The sequence below is a fragment of the Aphelocoma coerulescens genome, chromosome 1A, assembly GCF_041296385.1.
Source record: "Aphelocoma coerulescens isolate FSJ_1873_10779 chromosome 1A, UR_Acoe_1.0, whole genome shotgun sequence".
NCBI classification, from domain to species: Eukaryota; Metazoa; Chordata; class Aves; order Passeriformes; family Corvidae; genus Aphelocoma; species Aphelocoma coerulescens.
In genome coordinates, this window is record NC_091014.1 from 46,640,833 (window position 1) to 46,658,986 (window position 18,154).

The 18,154-nt window shown below is 39.6% G+C and overlaps 1 protein-coding gene across 1 annotated transcript; it reads left to right on the top strand.

The window, feature by feature from the left end:
• The first annotated feature begins 236 nt into the window (after positions 1–236).
• METAP2 (methionyl aminopeptidase 2) lies at positions 237–17,906 on the top strand. Its single transcript, XM_069000370.1, has 11 exons — positions 237–490; positions 1,307–1,408; positions 4,824–4,889; positions 5,247–5,349; positions 10,610–10,771; positions 12,445–12,626; positions 12,711–12,805; positions 12,892–12,988; positions 13,511–13,614; positions 15,859–15,974; positions 17,115–17,906. Exons 1-11 carry the CDS (start codon positions 334–336, stop codon positions 17,365–17,367), a joined length of 1,437 nt encoding a protein of 478 aa, XP_068856471.1. The 5' UTR covers positions 237–333; the 3' UTR covers positions 17,368–17,906.
• Positions 17,907–18,154: the final 248 nt, after the last annotated feature.

The window sequence follows — 18,154 nt, forward strand, 5'->3', positions numbered from 1 at the left end:
CCCTAACAATCTTACATGCTATAAAACATTTCATACCAGCTGCTCCTTCTAAGGGAAAGGACTGTTTTTGTAAGATTTCTTTTTTCCATCTTTTATCGCGCCGCGCAGCCGGGAGAGGCCCCGACCCCGCCCCCGCTCCCCCCTCACGGGCCCGCGCGCGCACCGGCCGCGGCGCGCGTGCGCGGCTGACGGGCCGCCCCTCCCGCCCCCCCCCCCCCCCCGGCGGAGTCCTCCGCCGTCCCGGCGTGCCCCGCGCGCACCACGGAGCGTGGCGCCGGCCCCGCCGCTGTCCCTGGCACCTCCGTGCGTGCGAGGCGGCGCGGCCGCGGCGACATGGCGGGCGTGGGGCGGGCGGAGGAGCGGGAGCAGCACCTGAACGGCGAGCTGCCCCCCGAGCCCGAGGACAGGGACGGCGCGGCCGGGCTCGGCGCCGAGGATGGCGCCAAGAAGAAGCGCAAGAAGAAGAAGAAGGGCAGAGCGGGCCCCGCGGGTAGGGGCCGGGCCGCGCCTTGACCCTGCGCTGACGGGCTGGGCGGCGTGAGGGGCCGCGGGCCGGCACACCGGGGAGCGGGCGCGGCGGCGGGCGGGCGTGGGTGGCTCAGGGGTCCCGGCATGCGAGTGCGGGGCGCCGCCGAGGCCGCTGTCCCGGCCCGTGGCAGTGGTGCGGGCTAAGGGGATCCCCGCGGCTCGGAGGGGGCTGGCGGTGCCCGGAGGATGCTGCTGCTGTTCGGTGGGTGCTGGAGATGTCGTCCCCGCTCTGGTACGCGCAAGAGAAGCCACCGCTTCCTTCACCCTCTCCTATGCCCTGAGGGGAGAAGGGTGTAAGACTGCTGCTGTAAAAGTCATGGCGCGTGGTGGAGGCTCTGCACCCCTCCCAAGTTCTCGGAGAGAGCTGGAGCAAGTCTGGGCAAATAGCGTAAAGGCGCGATGGTTTGGGTTTGTTTTAGCAGGCCGTCAGGTAGCGATGATCGTGCTGTGCGTTTATAATTATCTACTTCACGCCCATATTATCTCACAAGAGCAGGCTGCTGCTATGGCAAGAAGAATTAGTTACCCTGGCAGAAAAAAGTAATCAGAAGTGTCAGGGTAATCTACCTTTACATTTAGGTTTCAGTGACAGCACCTGTCACCGTAAGTGTTCTACCACCTTACACGTTGGGGCTGCTTTAAGACAGAAAAAACCATTAGGTGCTCAGGTGTCTGTAGGATGAATACAACACAATGTTTCTATAAATTTTTAGAGGCTGTTCGTTACTAATGTGGAGCTACTGTTTTACTGTAAGTCGTACTTTAACTTTACAAACAGGACAAGAAACTGATAAAGAAATGGAAGGTGCTCTTGATGATGTAGCAAAACAATTGGACAAGCAAGCACTAGAGGAGAAGGAAAAAGATGATGATGATGAAGGCAAGTATAACTTATGTTCTCTCTTAACATTTACAGTATCAACTTCTTCCAAGCCTCTGTTTTAACAGACTTTTTACAGGTGTCTTTCTTGGTTTGGTTTTCGTTGGGTTTCTTTTTGGAGAGGTGAGATGCAATTATGTATACTTTCTACTTTTCGTCAACAATTTTGCTGTCACACAGGCATAAATATAAAAAATAACAGGAATACAAGCTTTGTTAAAGGTTTGTGTTTTCAAGGATCTAGCTACTGGAGGGGAATGTTTAGTTTGAGATAAGGTAAGTTGTAAATCATTCTCACTTGCATTACTGTGGTTAGCAGACATTTGTGTTCTGAATTGTGTCTTATTCTTGGCTTAAAACAAAACTGAGGAGATTTTAAGGGTGCATTTTAATTAATAGGTTTTAGAGTAACTTGAAACCTGCTCAGCTGGAATTATAATTTTTCATTAAAATTGAGTTGGGGGGAGATAAATACATAAGCAAGACACACACTTTGTGTGTTGCTTGTGCTATGCAGCTGATTTTTAAGCAAGAACTTTGAAAGTGTCTGTATTGAAATCCAGACTGGGTCCATCTTTTCTGTAGGAATATCTGATAAAGGTGCTGTGGTTTGATGAATGGATCTCAACAGAAATGGATGTTTAAGAAAGCACATTACTTAAATTAGTAATTTAGTTTCCTTTTTCTGAGTTAGCATATAAAGTTGGCAGCACTTTGAGCAGTCTGCCTAGAAATCTTCTTAGTTCACTCGCTGGAATTTGTCCTTCTGGAATTTAATTTTAATGAATTGGGTATGGAAGTTTTAAAAAATTAAATCAGTGTGCTGAGGCATATTAAATAACAAATTTATCTTTGACCATTATCAATCTGCAGCATTGAGATTAATGCAGGTACTTTCCATAGAAATGTATTCTGATGGTTTGTTTTGTGGTATCTTTAAGGTTATGGAGTTGGAATTGATGCAGTATGTGCTTTGCCATCATTGCAACTTGAGGAAGAACTATTGAGGAGGATAGTGAAAACTGTATACAATGAAATCTTTGAAATCATTAGAATAGTTATAGTTCTGTCTCAGGAGAAGTAACGTTTATATTGCAGATCAAATGCTGTGCTCTCCTAACCTTTTTTGCAGTATTAGCAATTAGTATTACAGTATTAGAAAGCATAATGAAGTGATGCTATGACTGAATTAATAATCTTTTTTTTCCACATATTAAACTTGGATGTGTTTTTAGTAAAACTTATACTTTTGCAGAAAAATTAAAACTAATTTAAGTTTTTTGAAGACAGCTGTTTTCTTGCCTGTACTGGTTCTCACTATTTGCCATCTTAATTGTGTAGTTTCAGAATTGTTTCTTTAAGGTGTGCTGCATTAGATTAAAATCAGTAAAATACCTACTCCCTTTTTTATTTTTTTTATTTCCCTTGGTAAGCCCGTAACTGAGTGGCCTCAAAAAGGAGATTCTATAACTTTTGAACTCTAGGGAGAGATTAGGAAGTGTTCTTTGGATTTCCCTTGCCACGTTAAAATATGCTGATATGTAACATTTCTGCATGATACTTAGCATTTTTGCATGCTAAGTTATTACATGGCTATACCAAAATGATAAAAGGTTGGACTCCTGTTTTGTGAAGATCTGAAATTGCTTTTTTGGTGACAGTTTTTTTCATTAGCAGCTAAATAACCTGAAGACAAGCAGGGTATTGGTCAGATGCAGTAGTTATGTTCCTGGCAGCACAGTTAGTCTGCAGCAGTCTTCAAGGACATGAAAGCCTAGACAGGGTTAGTTTGGCTCGCAGTTGGCAGTTTCACGTGCAGTGATGTATGAAAAAGCCACAATATGCAGATAGCAACAACACCAGTATTTAAGAAATGCTGGGCTTTTTTCCCTTCAGTTTAGGCCTAGCCTTTAAAAAAAAAAAAATCCAAAAATCACTTTGGTGAATGAACTGGAGTATATCTAAGTAATTTCATTATGAATGGTTTGAGCACTGCTCAAGGTCAAGAGAAATGTGATGAAGTTATCACATTTTAAAGAAACTTACATGCACTGCTAAGGATTTTTGGTTGCCTGTGAAATATAGATTGATGAAGAATCTGCTAGGTGGAGACTATGTTACAGATACAAAGTATTTATATTTGCAGTTTTTTACAGAAACTTAAATTAAGATGCTTAATGCCAAAATGAGCTGGGGAGAGGCAGGAGTGATATTTCTGAAATTTGCCCCAGCTGCAGGATTACAGCGCTCATCATGGCATAAAAACGCAGATGCTAGTCACCATCATGGGAGGCTTGAAATCTACTGACTGGAACAGCTCATCAGTGTTGTACTTTGTTTCTAAATACAAGCCTCTGTATAAATATACTCAAGTTGGAATCTTTGACTTGATTCTAGAAGTTCTTTCAATTTTACTTTTTGCTGTAGTTGAAAATGTTCTAAATGTAGATGACTAGTACTTGTCAACTTCGAAAAGTTTGTGTTTAGGATCAGAAGGTTTAGGTAGCTGACTGCACCTGAGATACTGAGTATGAAGTAAGTAGGCATTAGATGTAGCCAAATGCAAAGTCTGCAGGGTTATTGTTACCTCCGAAATGTGACTGTAAATGGTGTGGCTGATTCTTGGTGCTTACATGTTGTGCTCCCTAGAAACCTCCTACTGGTACATATTCGTAGAATGTTTTGGGTTGAAGGGACCTTTAAAGGTCATCTGGTCCAAGCCCCTGCAGTGAGCTGGGACATCTCCGTCTAGATCAGGTTGCTCAAAGCCCTATTCAGCCTGAGCCTGACTATTCCTAGGGATGGGGCATCTTCCACCTCTCTGGGAAACCTGTTCCAGTGTTTGACCACCTTTGTATCTCCCATGTGCAGTGGTTTTGCTGAGTGTTGTTTGTGACCTTCCCTGTTATCTCAAGATTAAACTTATCCTGGCCTAGAGTGCTGTCACCTTTACTTCTTTGGGGTCTTTATCTTTTCAGATGCAGTAAGTTCTTTTAGCTGAAGCATCAGAAGATGGATTGAAAGCAGTAGTGTCTAGCTTTTTGTTAGCTGTTGTGTCTAATACTGTTCTCTCTTGTGTCCTTCAACAATTCCAGGCATCTATTTGCTTGCATTGAAAACAGAGGAATATGTAGGACTTCCTGAAAACTGAAGCTTTACCTGAGCTCTGTTTTTTCCTCTGTTCAGTGATACGTTTGTTGTCAACTTAAAAAACTATTTTCTGATGTTTGTGTTTGGTGTAGGGACTGGAAATGCTGATGGTTTGGTGGCAGCTTCTGGATGTTGTCTTTTAATCCATTAAATTATGCTGTGAGAGAAGTGTTTCCAGATAATCCAGATGTTTTTGTGTTTTGTTCAAACTTCTTTGGTTCTTTAAGATTATTTTATGTTCACCTAAGCACTTTCTTTCCTATAGATGGAGAGGGTGAAGGAGATGGAGCTACTGGGAAAAAGAAAAAGAAGAAGAAAAAGAAGAAAGGACGTAGGTATCAAGCATAAAAATACAGACTATGTGAATATTTGGTATTAAGTGTGTACAAGTGCTCTTCTTGGCAGCGGAAACAAATGTTGGGCTGCAGTTTCTGTTGGTAGGCTAAGTCTGGCCAAGTTGTCTTCTTTCTGGTATCCCTGAATGCCGTTGAGGGCATGCATTGGCCTTGAGCATTGGCCAGATAAAGTCATATGAGGGCACTGTGATAGGATGTTGTCTTGGTAGAAACCCAGATTCTAGTTAAGGGGATCTTAAATAACTTTTGCTGTTCAACTTTTATGGTTGAAATAAGATGGTTAGTATTTCCAGAGTCCCATTTGTAACACTTTCTTAAATTATACTCAACAGCTAAGGTCCAGACAGATCCACCTTCTATTCCAATATGTGATCTATTTCCCAGCAATGTATTCCCGAAGGGAGAAGAATGTGAATATCCACCAACACAAGATGGGTGAGTGTTTTAAGCTTAAGAAATAAATGCGTTCATTTTGATGTGCTGAAAAAAATGTTAATGTACAAGTAAATGGACAAAATGAGTGATGTACTTTGAATTTTGCCTTTTTTTTTTTCTTCAACTGGATTATCCAGGAACTCAATGAATACAAGTCTTCAGGCCAGAAGTGTTTGTCCTTCCCTACCCTTTTAATTGAGGTGTAGCCAGTATGAGCAGAATTGCCATGAGGCAGGGGGCCCTTGAGACCCTGGGTACCCACAGGCTGTCAGTAGGCAGCTTGTGAGAAAAATGTTGTTTGAATTAGAAGTGAGTGAAGGTTTAAAATTCCGGGAGATGAGACGCCATTATGCAGCAGTTTTGTGACCATTGAGATGCCAAGTTTTTGTTACTTATTTTTTGGTAGGGACATGTCAATCTCTCCATTGAATTTAAAAGCCTACGTGGTATACTCTACTTTGCTTCTCTCTCTTGGAATGAATAGATATTGTAACCTCACCTGTATTTTGTAATTCATAGTGATGTGAGAATAATGTGCAGCTGCACTAAACAAGCTACAGCTTCTGGTGATTCACTAGAACAGAAATCTGCATCCTTATGTTTTTAGAGGAGACAGCTATTTCTTTATGCTTTGTTAGGAACTAGGGCATACCAACTTGAATGAGATTTCCTAGTTGTTTTTTTTTTTCCTATGTGAAGTGTTGTGGAAGGTCATATTTTACCTGGGAGAGACAGGGGATGCGTGGCATAGAATTAGTTTGAATTGCATGAAAACCTGAATGAAAAGACCAAGTATTACTGAAAACTTTGAAACTTCCCAGGAAATACTAAATCAAAGGTCTGAAAAAGTAGTTTAAACCAAAGGGAAGAGAGTAGGGTAAGTATTTATGTGTCTGAAAGCATTGTCTAGTTTTCAATGACTTCTTCTTCAGAATGAAATTACTATGAAATGGGTTTTTTATTGGTTATTTAAAGTCAATACCTGTTTCTCATAGAGTAATAGTAAGTACTAGTTACGTAAGTAACGTGTCTAGTACACCCTATAAATTGTGCTCAGATAATATGGTTTCATTTTTATGAGATGAAAATTTGCTTTTGAGGAAGCTTTTTCTTCTTTTTATGGCTTCAGTTTGAACACACGGTGTTTATTTATAAATGATTGCTTTGTTTGCATGCCCAAGATTAGCATGCTAATGAAGAGCTTTCACAGGATAGTTCTGACAGGCTGATCCAGGAGTGATTCTTTAATGTTCAAGAGTTAAGTATTTTTCTGTATTTGCGTATGTGCTACTTTCATAAGAATATGATTTAAGTAAACCAGACAATTAGATTATAAACATCTTAAGCATGTACATTGTTTATTAACAAATAACACACTGTTTTTACACCTCTGATGCATATATAGCTATTGAAGATTAAATTACTTGCTCAGGTTTAAATATTATTTATTGGAAAGAAAAAGGATAAAAGCAATAAAAACAAACCTGCTTTCATAACAGGATTTAAGCAGGGTGTCTTTTCTGTACCATGAGTATTCTGCTATGGAGGAAGAATATACGCTTCTAAGGAACCCGAAATAGTTTCCTCATATAACGTGCTTAAGCAAATATGTGCTTAGTTTTGTTCCTAATTTAAATATTTAAATCTTACGATACTTTAGTATTTCCTAATATAAGCAGCTACTTAATTAGTAGCTGTCGTTAATGCCAGGATATTTCATATTCTGAGTAATAGTTTCATTTTATATATCGGTGGGGCATTTTTGTACCACGACTCTTATTCATGCTGAGGTCAGTAGGGTTTTTGTCTTTGATTTTTTTTTTAAGAGTTGCACTTCTATTCTTAACTCTTGATGTCATGTGCTTTCTAAAGTTACCTCTCATCAACCTACAATTGTGTATTTTGTGTGAGAAGTTCAACTAGAAGTGGTTGTCATTCAAATTTCAACAAAAAACCCAGCAGATAATTAAGACTTACATAGACAACAAGACTAACAGGTTTAACATTTTTATATCTCCAGTTTTTGGGGTTTTTTTAAGCTTGTGTTTTTTCTTGAAGACACCTGAATTTGAAATGATGCAACCAGGAGGGCAGAAAATAAATAAGTAATATTTTATGATACACCAATTTCGTTAAAGTAGAATTACGGAATTCTTGACCCTGCCTACTTGTTTTTGCCTCTGTGCTGTTACAGAGTCCAGGTTTGCTCTAGAAGGTACCTTGAAGATCATCTAGTTCCAGCCCACCTGCTATGGATCGAGGCACCTTCCATAACTTCTCCAGACAACCTGTTCCAATGCCTCAACACCCTCACAGTAAAGGATTTCTCCTAGTTTCCAATCTAAATCTACCATAATTACCATAATGGTAATAGCTATTACCCCTCGTCCTGTCACTGCATGACCTTGGAAATAAGTCCCTGTCCAGCTCTGCCTTTCAAGTTCTGGAAGGTGCTATAAGGGTTCTCTTCTCCAGGCTGAGCAGCTCCAGCTCTCCTCAGCCTGTGTTCATAGGAGTGATGTTACAGCTGCGATCATCTTCGTGGCCCTCCTCTGGACTCACTTCAACAGGTCCACATCTTTCTTACGCTGGGGGCCCCAGAGCTGAATGTAGTACTTCAGGTGGAGTCTCACAGGAATGGAGTAGAGGGGCAGAATCACCTTCCTTGACCTGCTGACCTCACTGCTTTTGATACAGCCTAGTGTATGATTTGGCTTTCTGGGTTGTGAATGCACATTGCTAGGTCCTGTGGAGCTTCTTGTCCACTAACACACCCAAATCCTTCTCCTCAGAGCTGCTCTCAATCCATTCTTCACCCAGCCCTTTTTTGTGATGGGGTTGTCCTGACCCAGGGTGCAGAACCTTGCACTTGGCCTTGTTGAACTTCATGAGGTTCACAAGCCTGTAGTGGTCCCTCTGGGTGGCATCCCTTCCCTCCAGCATGTCTGGATTATCTGGGTGAAGATAATCTGGGGGAGTTATCTTCTGGAATTCTTTGATCATTAAAATCTAGTTTACAGTGTGATCCTGTAAAGATCTGGGCTAGTGAAAACTGTGGGTTGTGAACTGGAGTGAAAAGCTGGACCAAATAGCTTGGAGCAAGATTTGAACATCTTCATCTGACATGTGGCGGGCAGCACATTAAGAAGCTGTCAAAAGCTTGTTAGCTCATGTACCTCTTGGAGGACTTGATGTTTGGTGTGAGGCCCTCATATGATCAATTGATGGCCTGATGTGCTTAAGCTCAAGCATAAATTCTTGTTGCCTCCCTTCCTGAGCTCCCCGGTGGCAGTAGCACAGCTTGGTCAATAAAATGCTTTGGGTCTGATACAGTGTTTTTACATGCAGAGGCTATTCTGTCCCCTGTCACTTGAATGAAGTGACTATCTGCTGAAATAACAGTAAGACAGAGTGAGGATGGCTTCCTGCCAGTTTGCTGGAGTTTGCACTCAGGTCTGTGACAGGTGGCAGAGCAGCTGCCCAGACTCTGTCAGCAGTTCTTGCTACCAAGGGTTGTTCACTGCTGGAATCCAGAACAGTCTGAAAGGATCCTTGAGTCTCTGTCCCCAGTGTTTTTCTGCAGTGCACCTTTTCCATCTTCAATGACTACTGTGCTGGCGGAAGTCCAGTTTTCTAGTGGTAATGCAGGGGCCCAGGTGTTGCAGCCCATTGCTTCCTTTTTTTGGTAGAATTTGCCAGATTTAGCCAAATTGTAAGAGAAATATGTGTGGTGCTTGCTATTGGAACAAGAAAACTGCTCAGAAAGGTAAATATGGGATTTCTCCTTTGCACTGTTGTTACTTTTATCTGAAAAGGAGCAGAAAGGTTAATGGAAACAAGCACAGGGGTCTCAAGATATTTTGGATCCTCACATCATCCTGAGAAAGATTTATGGACTAGCCTGTTATCGTCCTTTACCTTTTCAACTCTTCTTAAATTCTTAGTATATATATATATACTTACAATTTAGATATAAGTATATATTCTTAGTTCACAATGCAGCAAAATTGCAGGGCATACTCTCTTGATTCACTTGTACCTATTTTTTGGCTGGAAAGAAGACTGTCAAAATGGAGCTAAGTTACATGTCTATGAAACGGGTAAAAAGCTACACCTTTGGATTTCAAAAACTAATCCTTTACACTCTGTGTACTCAGTTGTTTGCTTAGAATCAACTCATTTACATTAATTTCTAAATTTGAAAACTTCGGTATATTTCAGCATCTTTGGTCCATCTTGTCCACCACTCATTTTCTTTTTAAGACCCACCTGCCAACACGTGTAGCTGTGTATTGTTCTTAATAGTTTTTGTCTTGCATAGCGTGTATGGAGTTCTTTGAGTCATCACTGGGGTTTTTTGCAGTGTTACATGGCTGCAGCTTCACCATTTGAAGGGTTATTTCTACTTTGTAGTCAGAGTAGTCTTCTAGTTAAGTTCTGACAGTTGATGGAGTACTTTAATTATGTTTGTTTGTTTGCTTTCATGGAACCTTAGTTGCATTGGATTTTTTCATAATGCAAAATATATTCAAAGCTAATCTTATACTTAGTTCTGTATTAAAAAATATTAGTGTATTTGTTCTGTTAATGTACCAAAGAGCCAGAATGAGTGGTGCTCTCCTGTAACAAATGTTAATTCACCATCCAGCCCATTTAGAAAGTAACATTCTGGCATGTGTCATAGTTACCATGCACTGTGTTGGGTGTTATTACCTAAATGTTCTGAGTGTGAATGAAAATAATACTGGAACTGCAAGCTCTTAAATTTTGAAGATGCTTATTGTCTGTGTCAGCAACAGTTTCTGGGCCAAGCAGCCACATTACAGTGCTGAGGTTCATCTCTACATAGGAACAACACTGTCTGAATGAGTGTAAGATTGTGAAAAAAACAAAACCTTTTGCATGAGTAGAGCCTGTTGCAGTTTTTTTTCCCTGCTGAATTTAAGGTGGAATTGCAGGCATTAATAGGAATTTTATATGCCTGTTCTGTCTCTGAAAACTTAGGCAGCCTTGAAGCACCTTGCTTATCTGGGCCTTTGGTAGGATATTACTGCCTTTCAAAGCTGTTAGTCTGTGGTGCTGATAGATTTTTTTTTTTTAACAGGCTTCCTTTTTTCTGAAAATTGTCAAGATCTTTTCTGTTACACACAGGGGAGTCTATGCCTGACTGGTTAATAAACACTTTGCAGGCTTTAGACAGAAGTTGTAATGACTGCTGTGGTTATAGTAACTTGCTTGAAACATTTCCTTTATTTTCAAGGCGAACTGCTGCTTGGAGAATAACTAGTGAAGAAAAGAAAGCACTAGACCAAGCCAGCGAGGAAATCTGGAATGATTTTCGGGAGGCTGCAGAGGCACACAGACAAGTGAGGAAATACGTTATGAGCTGGATAAAACCTGGAATGACAATGATAGAAATCTGGTGAGGACACACATCTTCTGGAAAACCTCTGCCGCAGATTTTTCTCCATTTTCCAGAGTGGGAGAGATTTAGTCTCAGTTTCGTGTGCTTAATTCACCGTGTCATGAGTGTTGGGGAGATTTGTGTTTGAAGTACACAACCAGTGTTGCCAATTATTTCCTTTAAGTTTTGTCTTGTATTTTTAGCTTATGCAGCTTTACAGGGCTTGGGATTATACTGAATTTTAAACTAAGCATTCCATTATGTTCACCTACTTTGATTATATGCTTCATTTAGATTTCAGTGCCTTTGCTGCTCTGCAGTGGGAGAAGCAGCAATAGCAGTAGCACTGCTGCCGCTTGCCAGAATTGTCATGAAATGCCATGTGGACAGTGCAGGTGCAGTCTGTGGCTGGGACTGGGCAAAGAGGCATAAAAGCAGCATGGCTGTGTATTCAGTCCAGGGCAGGAAGGTTTGGACTATGTTAAGTCTTCATGGACTGGCTGATGTTTCTGGTGGAAACACAGTGGGGTTTTTATTATTCTCAGCTAGTAAGAAATAACTGAGCAAATGGATTAAGATGAACGTGAATTTGATTAAGTTTAAAGAAATAATTAGCCTGGACTGATGTTTGTGACTCTTCCAACTATTACTTTTTCTGTCCTTCAGTTTATCTAGAGTGAATGTCTACTGTCCAAGTACTGCACTGATCCAGAACAGTTTAGCTTCCAAAATCAGGTGCTTTCAGCCTGGTGTGACTGAGGACTGTGCTGACAAGAGTAGGATAGTAAGAAAGCTAATGAGAACTGATCCCCAAGGTAACTGTGCAAGGATAACAGACATAATATACCGTGAGGGAAAGTAAAAGAAAGGCAGCTCACTAGTCTGGGTGAAACAAATCTGTCATAGCAAATTATGCAGTTTGACTGTTCTAAGCAGTCATTTTCTCTAAACATGACTATTTTTTTAAAGTACCTCAGGCTATGGGGTCTTGCTGATTAAAATACGCTCTCTTTTTTCATGTTTCTCTGGCTTTCTTAAAATCACAGTATGGTGCACTGCAGAGAGCTGCAGTTTACTTCATTCACTGACGCTAAAGGAGAATGCACTGGTGGACACGTCTATTTGTGGATTTGCAGTAGCTAGCATCTTGAGATTAGACAAAACCCCAAAACAAATGCTAGTCTCACAAGGTTTTACTTTATCATAGTTATCACTCAAAGTTTTTAAGAAAGGTCCTTTTATAATCAAACTTTTTTTAATAAATAAGAGGCTTTATCTCCTTTTTCTCACCTCCTTTTAAATCACAGTTATTGTAAAGAATGCATTTAATTTGCCTAAACTTTGGTTGTATAACCTATGCTGCTCAGGAAGAATGGGTTAAATGTAGCTTGTAAAGGATAAATATTTTAAACTTAGATTAAAAACACTAGAGAAATACTCATTTTTGCCCAAGAAAGGATAGAGGAAACAACACAAAGAACTGAAGGTTGTGTTGTGCTTTTGTTTTTCAGCCTAGGATTGTCTGTCTACTTAGCATACAAATAGTTTGATTTGCCATGAAAACATTTGCTTTTAATATTTTTCTGAGTTTTTGTTCTTGCATTGCTTTATTTGAAGTCATCATAAGAAATACTAATGACAACTGTTCTATTCTTTTTTTTTGTTTTCTTCTCCCTCCCCTCTGCCTTTAGTGAAAAACTAGAAGACTGCTCACGTAAGCTGATAAAGGAAAATGGTTTAAATGCAGGTCTTGCATTTCCTACGGGGTGTTCTCTGAATAATTGTGCTGCCCACTACACTCCCAATGCTGGAGATCCAACAGTCCTGCAATACAATGATATTTGCAAAATAGATTTTGGAACACATATTAGTGGTGAGTTTTCATTTATTAATTAAAACGTTGAGAACATTCTTCAGTGCAAAGACTGTGAAGCTAACTAACTTCTGCTGATTCCAGGTCGTATTATTGACTGTGCTTTTACAGTCACATTCAATCCAAAATATGACAGATTATTACAAGCTGTAAAGGATGCCACAAATACTGGAATAAAGGTATGATCATTATGTAAGTAATTTACAAAGTCTTTTTTAGTAAGTGTTGTGATTATTTTCCATTTATATTTGCATTTTATTTTCAGTGTGCTGGGATAGATGTTCGTCTCTGTGATGTGGGAGAGGCCATACAGGAAGTTATGGAGTCTTATGAAGTTGAAATTGATGGCAAAACATACCAAGGCAAGTTATTTTCTTTATATATGGGTAGTTGTTTTAGAAGTGTATAGATGTATATAGATTTGTTCAAATATTGATTTTGACATATGATGTTGAAAAGACTTTTCTGCTAGAAGTATGGTATGAGTCTTGCATAAATGCATGCTTATGGCTGGCTTGCCTTTCCTCTGGAGAAATGTTCTTGGTTTATCCTTCCAAGTATTGTATGTTTAACAGATAAGATGAATGCTAAACAGCAGTTTTGAACTGTACAGATAATTTTATACTTGCTGTTGGCTTTATTACTAAGTTTTTGTTACTGTTGGAGTTGCTGCTCTTTAATTATGAAGCTTTGCTAAAGCATACAAAACTGACTTGTGTCTTGGCTGGTGTTTGTACAAGATGCGTGGATAGTTCTGTGTTTAGTTCCTCTGCAATATGATGAGTCTCTACTGTACTTTTAATGTGGCCTAACAAACCAAATTGCCTTAAAGGATTTACCATTTGTTAGGAAACTGCCTGTAATATGAATGTTTTCTTCCAAAGTGAAGCCAATTCGCAATTTGAATGGACACTCCATTGGGCCGTATAGGATACATGCTGGAAAGACAGTACCCATTGTGAAAGGAGGAGAAGCCACAAGAATGGAGGTAAGTTGAGTTCCTTAATCTTTCTCTTGAATTTCCCCAGGGTGACTGCAAGAATAGTATTTCCTGTGCACTTTCAATTTGTAGTTTTTGTGATCCTGGTGAATAATTGCAGCGGAATAACTGCTGTACTGTGTAGTGCTCCTGTAAAGGAGTAGTGTTATCTCAGTGGCTTCTTCATTTTACACCTGGAGTGTTCAGGTATCTAACACTTTCTGAAATTGAAGCCTTGGAACCCTGCTATTAAAAGAATAAATGACCAAACAAAAATCCCAAAAGAAACCCACAACTGTTGAAATCTGAATGGCCATAATGATGCGTACTGAAACTCTTGCTTAATTATTTCTCAGTGTGTATACATTATTTAAATGGAGTGTTGGAATGTTGTATTTAGGAGCATGGAAAAGGACAGAAATTCTTACTTAGGGGTGAAGTGGAATTCAGGAAATCAGTTTTTGTGAAAGGTGTTTGGACTTGCAGGTCATTCAGACTCCTTGTTTGTTTATTCTGTAATGAAATCTTCTCTTGCTCAGGTAATTCTTGATAGATGTATCTGTAGTGTAGTTTTGGCTAACTTTTTGTGAGTACTGTTATAGTATCTTGAAAAGCTTCCAGTGCAGTTTTTCTCTGCAGATACAAAATAATTAAATGTATTTAGAGTTAATATGAGAGGCCGGTTGAAAGATGTTTGGATAGCGTTCTGAAGCAGGGGAAGGGCAATGGCTGTACAATGATGTGACAAACTACCAACTGGGGAGGCAGTATTCAAACATGGAACCTGAGATTTAGTCACCAATTTCACAGAAGCTTGTGTTCTAATGAGATAAGAAGGCTTATCTAAAAGATGGGTGATGGGATAAGATGCTTTTAATTTCATTCTAAGCCTCATCATTAATGATCCACCAGTTAAGTCTGACAGGGTAAATAAGACTTGTAAGAGCTGAATAGGCACAGGTGTGGTTGGGACAGGATGGTTTTCTGAGGTAGGCCCACTCTCATCACCCAAAACTTGTATCATAGTTGTTGACCTATGATGCACACAAAAAGACAAAAGTTTTAACTATCATCTTACCTATAGGACTGTGCAAAGGGATTAAGAGTATTGGAAAAGGAAGATAGAAAACTTGGCTGCTTCTTAGTTTGACTTAGTTAATGGTTTGGTTTTGGGGAGAAGACATTTTTTAATTTCTTCAGTTTCTATAGGTTACTTAGGACACAATCCTACATCATTAAACACAGTGAGTTTTGCCAGTGAAGAATGTGAAGCACGGCCAAGGTCTTACTGTACTGCGCTAATTATAGTATCAAACTGCAATCTAGTGAGTTTTTTGTGACTAATACAGCCTCTGATGATCCTTATTCAGAAAAAGTGTGTGTTAAGTGAATCTTGTGGCAGCATTGTGTGGGGGTTTTTGAGGGTTTGTGGGTTTTTTAATGAGTCAGTTGAATATTCAGGGATATCTTCCAAGAGTTTATCTTGGATATGAAGCCTGTGTTACTGCTTTTCATATGGCTTCTTATTTTGGGCTTGTGACTTTTAAAGTAGCCTAATAAAATGAACAGTGCAACTCATGGTGTCCATCAGCATTTGATGCCCTGGCTTAAGTCCCTGTCACAGTCCTGCTGTTAAGGATATGTGAATGCACTCAGCAGAAATGAGTTTGTATAATGGCATTTCAGTATGTTCTTGGCTAGAATTTTGATAATGCCCTTGCAGATATGTATCACCTTCATTTCTTGAAGAAATTCATCTTGTGGAATGGAAATGAGCAGGTTAAGGGTATATACTAACACCTGTTGCCAGAAAATTCTTGCAGAAATTGGGCAGAAAGTTCATCAGTGCAGTAAGTGTCTGTAATCAACATCTATTTGCTGTGTCTAAACTATGCATTTCCTAGGACTTTTGTCTGAATAGCACAGGAGAAGCACTTCCAGTTAGCAAATGTAGTTTCTTAGCTGTGTTAGATGTATGCCTTGACAATGTTTTAACAGCAACGACTTTGAGAAATTGTGACTACAAACACGCTGATACTTCTGGCTTGAAATAAAATGGTAGTAATGTAAATAGTTGATGATTTGGAGATATCTGTAACATGTGAAATCTCCATGCTGAATTTTTTCTACATTGATTTGGCAATTGAATCTTAATTACTTGTATTCAGAAGTTATTCAGTACTGGGATGTTGTATCACAATGACACAATGTCACACTTTCATATTGCAACATGTTCCTTTTTTCTCTCCTTAGGAAGGTGAAGTGTATGCTATCGAAACCTTTGGTAGCACAGGAAAAGGCGTTGTTCATGATGATATGGAGTGTTCTCATTATATGAAGAACTTTGATGTCGGGCATGTGCCAATAAGGTTGGATTTTGTTGGTGTATTTTGTAGAGCTACCACCCCCTTAGATTTGCTACAGTGTATGTTCTGCACTAATTAAAAAGCCTGTCAGGATTCAAAGGGCAGGACTAGCAATATTCTTGTTAAAAAATACACTCTGATTGTAAATCTGTAACAAAACAGAATTATTTCAAAGAAACTGAAAATGGAGAAAAGATGTTTTCAGAATTTTATATTGGTTTTTTAATAATCTCCCTACCATTTTTTTTTATGATTAGTAATATACAGATTATACTTGTGTCTTCATCTGTATACTAAGTGTATAGTGGGTTTTTTGACTCAATGTCTGTAGTGTGGTTGTGTGCCACAATCTTAGTCTTAACTGCTGTTCCCAGAATGCATTCAAGGTATTTGTGCCATCTGTTTTATTTTATGGATATTTTGAGAGTTTTGAGTCTTTGTTTTAGTGCATTGCTCTAAAATGAAGAAATCACTCTTTTGTAGTTTCACTGGGTTTGCATTTTGGCATTTCTAGGAGTGCAGCATATTTTCTGAAGCAAAGGCTACTCTGGTTGAAACAGAGCAGGCAGACATGCTTTTCCGTAGCACATACTAGGAATGTGAGATAGGCTAATTCTTCCCATCCTAAGGATCGCAAAGGAACTTCTTGACTGCAAATAAGCTTAGTTCTTAGTAGATCTATGAATATGTATTTTTTATGCCTATATATTGTAAGATGCATGTATAAAAAGCTTACCGAGTATTTGACTTCAGAAGTGAAAACTCAGCATTTTAAACCACCAAGCTTCTGCCAAAATTAGTTCAATTACTGACCACTCTGGAGCAGGAAGAATTCTGTTTTTCTTTATAAAATGAAGTGTCCTTTTATTTTTTAAGAGAACGATTCCTGTTCCTATGTTTAGTTTAGCTTGCAGATAGGTTCACAGTCTGTTTCGAAGGCTATCTGTTTGCAGGAGGAGAATGCACTTTATTTTCTGAAGAGAGATCTGATTGATATAGAAAGACATCCCAAGCCTAGGCAGTCTGAAAAGACCTTGCAATCTAACCTTACTCTTAACCGGTGTGTTTTATTTCTGTAGTGAATGCTTGCTGATGATACCTCTTTCTTCTCAAACACGTTCTTGTTTGGTTTTTTTCTTCAAGGCTTCCAAGAGCGAAACACTTACTAAATGTTATCAATGAAAACTTTGGTACTCTTGCCTTCTGCCGCCGGTGGCTGGATCGCCTGGGGGAGAGCAAATACCTGATGGCGCTGAAGAACCTGTGCGACCTGGGCATCGTGGATCCGTACCCGCCCCTGTGCGACATCAAGGGCTCGTACACGGCGCAGTTCGAGCACACCATCCTGCTGCGCCCCACCTGCAAGGAGGTCGTCAGCAGGGGAGACGACTACTAACTCAGAGCCACCTCAGCACCTTTATACTCTAGGCTTTCTTGGAACATACTATACCAGAATTAATTTGCAACACATTGTCTGTTTTAACAGTGGACTGATGTTAATACTTTCCATATTTGGAAAGGAAGGAATTTAATCTAAGGCAAGTCTTCTAATTGTAACTAACCATGGAAAAAGCTTTCAGGCCTTTAGAAATATTTCGAAAGTTACTTATTTTTTCTGTTCAGGGAAATACGTGCTATAAAGCTCAATTTTTAGTTTGGAATGAGTTATACATTTTGTTCTGAACATTTATGATAAAAGATGCTTTTCAAATATTTATATGACCATATTCCTACTTGAATGCTTTGAATGACTACACCTGATTTCTGCGCCCCAGTCCTCTATGATATTGCCTTTTAAACTTCCTGGAATCCATTTTGTAAAAAATAAAGACAAATTTTCAAATCTGAAAATATATATACTTTTTAGAAGTCTGGTTATGATTCTGGTCAGGAGTCCACTGGGAAACTGCTCTATTAAATATTTTACAAACTTGATTTGCCATTTCTTGTCTTGAAACTGGACCTTGTCTTACCCTTCATGTGAAACTTGGCCTTTCATGCTTGTTTAAGTAGTCTTGTCAGTGCTGGGATACAGGGCAAGAAGTCATCAACACTTTACAGGACAAAATGTGACAAGTACAGTCAAGGTGTGTGGTAAAGGTTTTGAGTGTGCCAGTCTTCAGTTTAGACTTCAGCTGTATTAGAACATGTCATATGAAGTTGGTGGTCTCTGCTGCTGGTGG

Excerpts from the sequence above, each read along its gene's own strand:
- METAP2 (XM_069000370.1), top strand. The coding sequence starts at position 334 with ATGGCGGGCGTGGGGCGGGCGGAGGAGCGGGAGCAGCACCTGAACGGC. Across the intron at positions 1,409-4,823 it reads AAAAGATGATGATGATGAAG|ATGGAGAGGGTGAAGGAGAT; the intron begins GCAAGTATAACT and ends TCTTTCCTATAG. Across the intron at positions 13,615-15,858 it reads GAGAAGCCACAAGAATGGAG|GAAGGTGAAGTGTATGCTAT; the intron begins GTAAGTTGAGTT and ends TTCTCTCCTTAG.